Source organism: Chenopodium quinoa, unplaced genomic scaffold (genome assembly GCF_001683475.1).
Source record: "Chenopodium quinoa cultivar QQ74 unplaced genomic scaffold, ASM168347v1, whole genome shotgun sequence".
Taxonomy (NCBI): Eukaryota; Viridiplantae; Streptophyta; class Magnoliopsida; order Caryophyllales; family Amaranthaceae; genus Chenopodium; species Chenopodium quinoa.
The window spans coordinates 3,855,340-3,867,399 of record NW_018745454.1 but is presented as its reverse complement, the minus strand read 5'-3'; the positions used below and the strand labels follow the sequence as shown (position 1 = coordinate 3,867,399).

At 36.1% G+C, this 12,060-nt stretch overlaps 2 protein-coding genes across 2 annotated transcripts; both read left to right on the top strand.

The window, feature by feature from the left end:
- The first annotated feature begins 2,631 nt into the window (after nt 1-2,631).
- On the top strand, nt 2,632-5,552 carry LOC110714026 (UV-stimulated scaffold protein A homolog). The gene is made up of 2 exons (XM_021892485.1): nt 2,632-2,945; nt 3,049-5,552. Exons 1-2 carry the CDS (start codon nt 2,748-2,750, stop codon nt 4,864-4,866), a joined length of 2,016 nt encoding a protein of 671 aa, XP_021748177.1. The 5' UTR covers nt 2,632-2,747; the 3' UTR covers nt 4,867-5,552.
- A 2,735-nt stretch (nt 5,553-8,287) lies between these two features.
- On the top strand, nt 8,288-11,819 carry LOC110714137 (E3 ubiquitin-protein ligase SINAT5-like). Its single transcript, XM_021892611.1, has 3 exons — nt 8,288-8,790; nt 10,506-10,892; nt 11,139-11,819. Exons 1-3 carry the CDS (start codon nt 8,569-8,571, stop codon nt 11,499-11,501), a joined length of 972 nt encoding a protein of 323 aa, XP_021748303.1. The 5' UTR covers nt 8,288-8,568; the 3' UTR covers nt 11,502-11,819.
- The last annotated feature ends 241 nt before the right edge of the window (nt 11,820-12,060 follow it).

Below are 12,060 nucleotides of genomic sequence, written 5' to 3'. Positions count from 1 at the left end.
TAAAATATTAAGATTTTTCTACAGCGGGACCCGAAACCTTTAAAATTTCTCAAAAAACGCGGATATTAGCCTTCAATTTTGAATTTTTTTGATTTTTTTCGCCCGGAAATAAAAATTGCCGAAATATTTACCATGGTCCATAATACCCTCCAGGAGTCCAATTGGGTGGGTGAAACAATCCAATTTGCCTTTCAACGACCAATTTACCGGTTTACAGCCTACACCAATTTCTTTAATTCAAGCCTACAACGAACATTTATGAAAACAAATAATGATTATATATGGTTCCAAACGACATTATATGACCTCGAGATGTATCCCATGAATTTCCAAGACTTTTCAACACCGGACCTTGAAACCTCCAAAATTTCTCAAAAAGCGTGGATATTAGCCTCAAATTTTGGAATTTTTTGACTTTTTTTCATCCGAAATTAAAAATTGCCGAAATGTTTACCATGGTCCCAAATATCATTCGGGAGTCCAATTGGGTGTGTGAAACCATTCAATTTGCTTTTAAACGGCCAATTTGCCGGTTTACAACTTGCATTGACCGGTTTACAACGGCCAATTTAATTAACTTGCACCGAACCTGACTTGAACCGAAATTGACCCAAACTCGTTTTATCCCGTCAAAACCCGAATTCAACCTGACTTGTTATTAACCTGACCCATTCGTAATCCGACTCGAATTTAACCCAACCTGTTACAAACCTGACCTGAAATCAACCCGACTTGTTATTAACCTGACCCAAATTCAACCCGACTTTATATTGACCCAACCCGAATTTTACCATACCCATTACTTACCCAACCAAAAATTCAACCCGATCTGTTTCTAACCCGACTCGAAATTAACACGACTTGTTATTGACCCGATCTAAATTTAACCCAAATTGTTCCTGACCAGATTTCAAATCACCTTAAATGCAATTTAGACCACCTTTATTATTGTTGATCAAAGCATTTTGTCTAGGGAGACCAAGTCGGTCCAGGCCAGCAAAAGAAAGGAGCATCATCCTCAAATTTAACAGTTAAATATAGTATATATTTGTTGTATGGTCAAAGGAGATAAATATCTTCCTAAATTATAGACTATAGTTCCCTTGTATAATGCCATATATATTATAGTAAAAGGAAATAAATAGCTTGATAAAAATGATAATTATCTATTTATAGTTAGTTGAACCCGTATATAACCTGACTTGGAAATGACCCGACCTGATTGTAACCTGCAAAAATATTGACTTGAATATAACCTGAATTGAATCCGATAATGACCCGACTTGAAAATGACCCAACCTTATTATAACCCGTAAATTATTAACTTGAACCGAACCAGACTTGAACCCGAGAATGACCCGACTTGAAAATGACCTGATCTGATTATAATCTGCAAATTATTGACTTTATTCGAACCCGACTCAAACCCGAGAATGACCCGACCTGATTAGGGATGGCAATTTAATCCGAGTTCGATTCGAATCCGATCCAATCCGAAGGAAAAAAATCCAATTCGAATCCGTTTAAAATTAGTCCGAATCCAAATTCGATAAAATAGATCTGAATCCGAATTGGAGGTGGATCGGACTTGGACCCTACGCAAAGTCCGACAGAGTCCGATCCGAGTCCGAATCCGAGAGTATAAGCATATGCTCTATAACTTGGGACAATTATTTGCTTGTTTTGTAGCAAAATTTTGTTATGTAAATTAGTTTATAATTTAAATATGTTATGTTTATACTTTAATTGGTATGACAATACAAGCAATTATAGGTATATGACATTACAAAAAATAAAAATTTAAAAAATATTCGGATCATTTCGGAGGTCCGTATAAACGGACCGGATTCGGATCCGAAAATTACGAGTCGGATCGGATTCGGATCCGAGTCCAGGGTCCGTTTACTAAACGGATCGGATTTGGATTTAGCCACATCCGACTTGAATCCGATCCGTTGCCATTTCTAGACCTGATTCTAACCCGCAAATTATTGACTTTGACTTGAATCGAACACGAGAATTATCTTAACCCGTTTTAACCCGTGAAAACCCGAATTAAACCCGACCTATTATTCACACGGCCCGAATGTAACCCGACATGTCATTACCCGACCTAAACCTGACCCAAACCCGATAAGAAGTATGACTCGACGTGACCCCAGTCAAGCATGACCCGACCCAAAACCGACCCGCATAGGTTATGAAATTAACTTGAATTGACCCAACCCGAGTTGACCCGACCCACTTTTACCCGACCTATTTACCCGAATTGACAGCTCTAGTCTTTTCATTGATCCTTGTGAACTTCGGCATTGGATATTCATATCTAATTTTTCTTACTATAGTATGATACTCTTGAAATTCACTTGTGAGGAGAGTGTCTTAATGACTAAGGGTCAGTTTTAATTTTCTTCTCTCATAAACGATTCAGTTCAGTTCACTTCAGCTCAGCTCTAATCAGTTCAGTTCAGTTGTTTTCAGTAAATCAGAACATGTTCTTAATGTTCAATTTTTCGTTGTTATTCTTTTTGGATTCTAATTTCTTAGGCAATAGGCCTATAAGGCCATAAGACCATAGGCCTATAAACCTTAAGTCCCATAAGCCAACTGATTGATTGTTAAGCACTTTTAGCCCAATGAAGATATGAACTCTGAAGCATCTTCAAACAGATTAAATGTACAAAAAAAAAAATTGTAATCGTCAAAACATGTAAAATTCCGGGAAAAAAAAATCCCAGGAACAAAAAATGGCGGAAGATCGCGAACAAGAGGAGAGAGAACCTGGAAAAGTTGTGGCGTTGATTGAGAAAGCAACCAATTCTACTGAACCTGGTGTTGATCCTCGTCTTCTCAAAGCCATTAAAACGGTTGTTCGTTACTCCGATTTTGAGCTCAAACTCGCCTATAAAACCCTAATTTATCTCATGAAACGACAGCATTCTCAGGTTTTTCTTTTTTCACGGTTTAATTTCATGACTAATTGCAATAATTTTGATTATAATTGTTGAATTTTTGAACTTAGGGTTTGTAAATTTTCTGAAATTGCAGATTAGGTATCTTGCGTTATTGATAATTGATGAGTTATTTATGCGTTCGAAGCTTTTTAGAACCCTAATTACTGAGAATTTGGATCAATTGTTAAGTTTATCGGTTGGATTTCGAAGAAATCAACCTCTTCCAGCTCCATCTTCTGTTGCATCGGTTTTACGAGCTAAGGCGATTGAGTTTTTAGAAAAGTGGAATTCGTCATTTGGAGTTTATTATAGGCAGCTTAGGTTAGGATATGATTATTTGAAGAACACACTTAGGTATCAATTTCCTAATTTACAAGCGAATGCTGCTCGGGTTGAGCGAGAGAGGAGGGAGAGGGAGGTGAGAACGCAGTTGATTTTGAAGAACAAGCTCGAGACGTTGAGGGAGAGGTTTCCTTCTTTGAAGGAAGAGATAAAATTAACGATTGATGAGATTGGAGAGTGTTTAGAGATTGCTAGGGCTAATGATGAGAATGCGGCATTGGAACTGTTGGATGATGATGAGGAGGAGGAGTTTGAGGGGATGCGTAACCCTGAGTTGATGCAACTTCGGCTTGATGCATTGAAGGAAGCGGAGAAGGTTCATGAGAATAGTGATAATAAAGTAGTTTTTGATGCATTGAGGGAGCTGTATAAATTGTTAGTGAAGAAGCATTTAGTTTCGGTTCAGGAATGGATTTCTGTTCTTATTCGGGTTGAAGTTGATGATGTTAGGTTTAGGGATTCTGCATTGAAAGAGTTCATTGATGTTCGGAATCGAATTACTGCAGTGAAGAAGAAATGTGAGGAATCTGGTTGTGCCCTTCCTAAGATCAGGGAGAGCGAGGAAGATGATGACATTTGGGAGGAGTGTAAAATTGAATCTGTGGAGGGAAGTAAAGATATAAATGTGGTACCAGTTGATCGTAAAGTATTGGCTACTGATGCTTCTGAAAGACCTGAATGCAGCAAAAGTGGGGCAAAGAAGAAGGATGTTGTGAAACGTAGAGTGAGTGCTGGTGATTCGAATCCTTTGCGGGGTAAGCTTTTAGCTGAAGCTCCCTTTGTTAATTGGGGATCCTCTTTGGATAATTGGGGTGAGAAGAGGGATGTGTTGGTGAATCAGAGGGGATTAGAGATTGATGGTCATTGGGGCAGAGTAGATAGTGACGCTGCTATACCATCAGAAAAAATTGCGGAACTAAATGTTCATGCAAGCCTTTACAAAGAAGAGCAAGCTGAAGTTCAGCCATGTCGTGCTCCTTTGCGCAATGGAAATCTTTGCCACAGGAAAGATTTGAGAGTATGTCCATTTCATGGACCAGTTATACCGCGTGATGATAAAGGAAATCCAATTTACCCTGAGGATGATGCAGGGAAATCTGTCATCTCCTTAGGTAATAAAGGTACATCAATAAGGCAGAATTCTTCCACTGAAGAGTTGAATATTGATGGACTGGGCATTTCTTCAGAGCAGCTAGCTAAAACTGCTGTTAAAAATGTTAGAGAGAAGGATGAAGAGGAAATAAAGAGAAAAGAAAGTGATAAACGAGCAATCAAGAAAGCTAAACTTGCAAAGGTTCGGGAACACAACGATGCAGTTCTTCGGGAGGCTGCAATTGCTTCAACCTCGAGTTCTGCAGCTTTTGGGGAAGTTGTTCCTGCAAATACGGGAGAGAGATTTACCAAGAAAAATAAAGGGCCAACTCTTGCATCTATGTTGCGGAAGAAAGTGACAGCAAAAGATAGATTAGCACAGAAGCTTTTGAGTTCCTGGGCAAAAGATGAAACTGTCAAGCAGCTAACTAAAGGCGAGGACACCAGGTACCGAGAATCATTCCCAAATCAGTGGTAGCAATGTTTTTTTTTTAATTTAATAAAACGATGGCACTTCTGCATGAACATTATAGAACCCGGGTTTGACAAAGTACATCTGGATTATCACGTTTGCCTGTTATTCAATCAGCCGAGAAGATCAGACCATTAACAGTCAGTTCTCAAGTAGTAATCTGGAATTCTGGATAGTGTTAGTAGCTTTGTAATTATGTGTTCTCTTATCTACAATTCCATTTCACAATTTTGTCATTTACATTTACACATCGCGACATGTTAATAGAATGTACAATCTTATTGCAAGTGACAAGTGACAGAAAAGACAGTTTTTTGAGTCACATATCAGCAGCAGTTTGGCAGTAGTTTTCAATTCCTTGTTATATTTGAAATCAACTATTGATTGTACTCCAATAGTCCAAGTCCAATTACTGTGATGATGATCAAAAGAAGAGGGGAAGCATTCTTCCAAGTTGTCATCAACCAAAAAAAAGGAAAAATGTTGTTATGATATTAGTTGTAATTCAAGTAGTATACACTTTTGTACCTAGTTGTTGGATAGCTTAAAGTGCACAACCTTTTATAATTGAGAATATTTGTATTAGTTGTATATTACTTGTATAATATATGAAAGGATATGTTGTATAATTGAGACTAATGATCTCACCTTAAGATTGAATAAAGTATTATTCTAATGAGTGTGTATGACAACCTATTCTTCCTTGAAAATTGTATGGTAACTTGCTGCTATTATGATTTGTCATTATGGAGAAAACGAATTGTGAAGGATTCATCAAAGATTTTACAAAGTATAAAAAAGTGCAGACCCACTAATTACAATGCTTGATTAAAGTACCTTAAAGATTCATCAAAGATTTCCTTTTATCTCTTAAGTTAGGCGGCTTATTAGGCCCAAATAAACAAGCATTTACTAACTACAAAGTATGGAATAGACATAAAAGTATAATAACAAGCATTCTTGGGTAAAATATTGATTGAGCTTGGTGAAAGCTGATACATTCTTGTATCATTTTGAGTAGTTTATTTATGCTAGACTTCTTCAAGTGACCTCCAACTCAAGTCATCACTTTATGCCGAGTGTTATTATTGAACACCCTTTTGTAATATGACATACGGGGTATCTATCTTAATTTCAAGTTGTAACGAGTCACATGAATATTAATAAATAGAAGTACAAACTCTTAATGTTTATCGTACAACTTAGACCATGGGACTCATACATGATTAGTGTATCACATTATGACTGAATTGAGAGCGAGGTCAAGTGCTTCCGTTATTATAAAGAATGATCCAATACGTGAGTAGGACCATAGGAGCAAACAATGATCAAAATCTAAGCATCACCAAATGGAAACAAACATTATTGTGTGACAACAAGTATGAAAATCAAATATGAAATGGAAACATTACCAACCCACCACCTTTAGGGAAAAATGTCATTAATTAGGCACACAATAATTGATGTAACCGAATCAAATTTGAGAAAATTTACGCAATAAGTCAATAATAGTGAGAGATCTAATTTTGCACCAACGACATACCTAATCATCTATCTACTTCAATGAGAGTGTATAATTTATGAAAGTTTAATTAAATTACCCACTAATTTCTCTTAACTTTCAAGTCTCAAGTGTTGGGTTTTATAGACACTAGTATAGAATTATGGGCATGATTATTATTTTTATGTCGGCTAAACAATTTGTCTTCTTTCACGTGTTTAATTAAATATTTGGGCATCATTTGTCTGCTCAAGACCAAGTCCCTAATTCACACGCACATTCATGTTCTTGTTTAGTTATATTATTATGTGATGATATTCGAAATGAACGCTTTTGTTTCCTTGACATCTTAAAGCTAAAAGCTTTTGATTAATTATTAAATAAAATAAGTATCTTACCCACTATTAGTTAATTAACATAAGTTTAAACTAAATACAGTAATACAATGTCTGATATAATGAATTTTAGGTTACACGTTTTTTTGGTAACTCTTACAGTTTTACTATGTAAAACTTCAACTACAGATCAATAAGACAATAATCAACACTAACTAAATATTATTAATACTTAAAAATTATACAATACCCATATTTTATTCATCTAATATGGTAATTTATGGTGGAATGCTTTGAAGTCATGATGTCTTCGAGCCAATTTTATTTTTATTTTTTACCACAACCATCTAAAATCTCAATATTCAATTTTTTTTAAAGCAGTCCATTTATCATAATAAAATACTGAAACTAGTTACGGAGTGTCGGAGTGGTATCCTATACCACTAATTTTTCTTATACTTTTTTTTTTAATAAAAAAATTCTTTTGAAAAATCCAATTTAGTTTTTCTTTTGCAATGTATATATATCTTGCATTACCACAATACACGCTGAATACTAAGGGCCTGTTCTCTTAAGTTGAAATTCAGTTCAGTTCATTTCAGCTCCTAATTTCCTTTTCTTATAAAATATTCATTTCAGTCCAGTTCAGCTCAGCTCAGTCCAGCTCAGCTCAGTCCAGTCCAGTTCAGTTCAGCTCAATTCAGTTCAGCTCAATTCAGTTCAATTCAGCTGAGTTCAGTCAATGAGAACAAGCCCTAAGTTCTTCTTTGGTTGCAATGGGAATTAACTTCCTGTGATAATTTACATTGTATGGGAAATTAGTTCCCTCATCTAATTCCTATGAAGTAGCTTTAGTTTTCCTAAAAAAAAAAAGAAGCTTTTGTTTGTTTGCTTTGTTTTTGGGAAATTACTATTTCTAGGTTTTTTGAATTACAAAAGAGGAGGTGGGTAAAGTAATTCCCACATTATATTAAAAAAAAAAAAAAGTAATTCCCACATTACATGGAAATCTCATAAAATTTTTAATTTCCTTCATTTTGCAATGGTTAATTAAACACGCACTAATCAAAATATGACTTTTTCAAAATACTACCTTTGTATCATACTCCGTATTATGTGCAACAAAGGTTTTGACATAAACTTTTAGGCAAAATTTGTTTATAAATGTTTAATAGCGAGAAAGATATAGGTGCATGCAACATGCGGTGAGGTGAAAGATGGAGAGAAATGACAACTTAAAAAAGAAATAACTATGTAGCATCCGTTTATACTTTATAATAAATATTAAGCATATTGTACTTACTCTTTTTTTTTTAAAAAAAAAACATCAGTTTGACCGGTATATTTGTCCAGACATAACTTTGACCATTAATATCTTTAATTGTCTATTCTTAAAAATTGTAACAAAATAAATTATGAAAATCTCAGGATATAGTATTATATTACTTTAATAAAAGAAAGTTTAATCAAACATAAATTAATAGGTGTATAATGTAAAAGTCAAATACTCGTAGAAATAATTTTTAAAAAGATGAATAGTAAAAAAAAAAATGGAAAGAAGCAAAGAAATGGGCCAAAGAAGCCCATAAAGAAAAAGCACCTGGGGATATGGAAGGAAGGAAGGATGGTTGTTTTAGCAAAATGAGGGATTTTGGGATTCCCTTTTTTCTCTCTCTTTCTCTTTCTTTCCCAAACTTTGAACTACTCCTGACTACCATTGGAGCTTAGGAGGGAGGGTGAGAGAGTGAGTGTTTCATCACAAACCCAATTACATTCAATCCCAGAAATTCAATTTCTGATTTTTTAGAGTTTTTTTTCAAGTGGGGTTGTTGTGATCTGGGCAAATTTGGTGGTGTTTTCTGAAAATTATAAATGGATATTGATAGCATAGAGTGTGTATCTTCCATTGATATGGATGAAGATGAAATAATACAGCAACATCATCATCAACCTCATCACCAATTTTCATCTTCAAAAGCTCCTCACATCATCAACAATGGTGTCCTTAATCCCAACATTCACCCTGCTACCAGTGTTCATGAGCTTCTTGAATGTCCTGTTTGTACCAATTCTATGTACCCTCCAATTCATCAGGTTTTCCTTTTATCCTTTCTCCTTGATTTATTATTTTTTGGGATTTTTTTGTCCATTTTTTTCACGAGTTTTTCTATCTGGGTTTGTTTGATTTTGTGGGGTTTGTCGGTTGTTTGGTAGAACTGTGTGAATTTTGTTGGGGTGTTGAATTTGCCCAAAATTTTTATGTATTGATTTGTAAGGTTTTGGCTCTGTGTACTCTGGAGGATCTAATTATTGAAATTAATAACATTTTTTGTTGGATTAAGAAGTTTAAGGAAATTGCTAAAATGTTGGTACCCTTTAATGTTATTTTACTTGAATTTTGAACCTAAATATCATGAGAATTGAATTTAGCCTTATTATAAACAAGTAATTATTTTCCTGAAAAATTCTACCTCTGCCAATGGCTGGTTGTAGCCTAGAGTTAAGCTGCTCTCTAGATCCTTGGAACAGTAAGATATATAGTTGTATCATTATATTTCTAATAATACTGCTTTCTGTTTTTGGTGCCTGGTGCAGTGTAAAATATGGCAAAAATTAGCATGATTTAGACTTTGGATTATTGGCTTTTAAGTGGCATTTTGGGAAGTTAATCTTGGGACATTTGAAGAATTTGTGGTGCTACTATATGAAGAAAAAAGGTGGTAAGAATAGAGAAAGTCTTGTTGTGTATAGTTGCTATTTGCTCGACTAGTTGCTCTTGTCCAAGATGATTTCTTTGAGGTGGTAGCTTCCTATAAAAGACTACATGATGCCTAGTATTTCCCGGAGAGGGTAGACTGTAGGATGCAGACGAGTTGGTATAGAAGGACCTGAATGGTACTGGTGAAGTTCTGGAGTTTGTTTATCTGCAGAAGGTTTTATATCCACTGGCGTTTAGTGAAAATGGTTTGAGTACATAGACACCCATGCTGCAAACTGAAAGGGATACCCAGAACAAATCCACAAAATATGGTATAGGAGTTGACAGTGAAATGATTTAATTGATCAAGTCCATCAAGATGCACTCATATAGGAGCACTAGTGCTTTACTAGTACTCTAAAGGTTTCCTGAAAGACAAAATGAGCTGCTACTATAGGCGCGCTTATATTGGTATTAGTTCTTGCAATTGTGCAGTTCTGGAGTATGGATGTGTGTAATATGTCACCAACTTGGTCAAAATATGGGCATCTGGATGAAACTGTCAATTGTTTAATCAAACTGTTTATGATCTGAATTTGTAGGACAATTACAAAGCTATACTCTCTGGGTTTGAACTTTTAAGTGGTCTTGTATGTAGAACATGCCCTAGGATTTTCTATAGGTTTATCAATCTCATTTGGCCTTAATCGTGGTCCTAATTCATCAAGTAGAGTTGGAACTGGGAAGTTAGACATTTGAGATCTGTGGTTGACTGGTTGTAGGTTTGTCGTGTTAGAAATTGGCATTACACTCATAATCTCATGGGGTTCTTTGTCCATTTTTCCTCGATACCACCCTGTCACGAGGGAATAAATGACACATCCATTTTATTCGCTTGCTATTCTCCATATGTGATCCCCCCCGCCCTCTCCCTCCCTGGTGATATAGCTGCTTGAGAAACACTGTATTACTGTAATAATTATCCCATTGCTTCTTATTCTAAAATTGTTAGGGAGGTTTGCTGTGTTTGCCTGTTATAATTGTTTTTCTTCTGAATTTTAATCATGTGAGAATATTGATTATGAAAATTTTAACATCATGACTTCTACAGTGTCGAAATGGGCATACACTTTGTTCCACCTGTAAAACACGTGTACAAAATCGATGTCCAACCTGTCGGCAAGAACTTGGGGATATAAGATGTCTAGCATTGGAAAAAGTTGCTGAATCGCTTGAGCTTCCTTGCAAATATTTTTCACTTGGTTGCCCGGAGATATTTCCCTACTACAGCAAAGTTAAACATGAAACCATATGTAACTTCAGGCCATACAATTGTCCGTATGCTGGATCAGAGTGTTCTGTTACTGGGGATATACCTTATCTGGTGGCTCATTTGAGGGATGATCACAAGGTCGACATGCATTCTGGATGTACATTCAATCATCGTTATGTGAAGTCTAATCCACGCGAGGTGGAAAATGCTACATGGATGCTAACTGTAAGTTAATTTAGCCACCATCAGCATGATGCATCACCATTATCAATAATCAACATTACACCATGACCTTCTCCCTCCTGCCCCTCTCTCTCATCCCACTAAAATATTAATGGTGGAGTTTGCTTTTGGTTTGATTTCTTGAAGCCAGGTTGAGAACATAGGGCACACCTTAAATGCATATAAGCTTTTCATAGGTATTGCTTGGACTACAATGTAAATAACATGTTTCCCTCTTCCCTTTCCTAGGTGTTCCACTGTTTTGGTCAGTATTTCTGCCTCCATTTCGAAGCTTTTCAACTTGGCATGGCTCCTGTTTATATGGCTTTTCTTCGGTTCATGGGGGATGAGATGGAAGCTAGAAATTATAGCTACAGCCTTGAAGTTGGGGGCTATGGCCGCAAAATCACATGGGAGGGAACCCCTAGAAGTGTTAGAGACAGCCACAGAAAAGTTAGGGACAGCCACGATGGTCTTATAATACAAAGAAACATGGCACTTTTCTTCTCTGGAGGAGACCGCAAGGAACTGAAGTTGCGGGTCACTGGGCGCATATGGAAGGAGCAGCCGAACCCTGATGGTGGAGCCTGCATTCCCAATCTGTGTAGCTAATAGTTGGTTTCTCTCTTGCCTGCTGACCCCTTCTATCTACTCTTCTCTTCAGGATTGTAATTTGGTTAACCAAGTATATATAGACGTGCTGTACAATTACTGATGTGGAATGAGTGCATGCTAGATGTAGCCGATTTGCAAGATTGTTTTAACCAATTCACTTTCGCCATTGAAAATGGCTAATAATTTTACTGTGTCTGTCTTGCACTTTGTGACTTGTTGGATCATGTTGTCAAGAGCTTCGTGCTTCCAAGATTGTGCCCGACTCGCCAACTAACTTCTTGCTTTGCATAAATGAGGTTCTTATAGCTTGTTTTATGTGGATGTCCATGATTACGCTGTCTTTTCAGCCAAGCTATTCATTTCCGTTACTATTCTTTATTTTCATTTTTGATTATTAACACTATCATTATCGATTCTCTAGGAAAGCAGTTACTGGAAGACAATTCTTGTATACTCTAACATTAAACACAAATTGTCGTTTGTCGATTAATAAAATTGAAGAATTAAGGTTGAAAACTTCACGTCCAATGTTCTTTTCAATTTCAAATGTCATAAA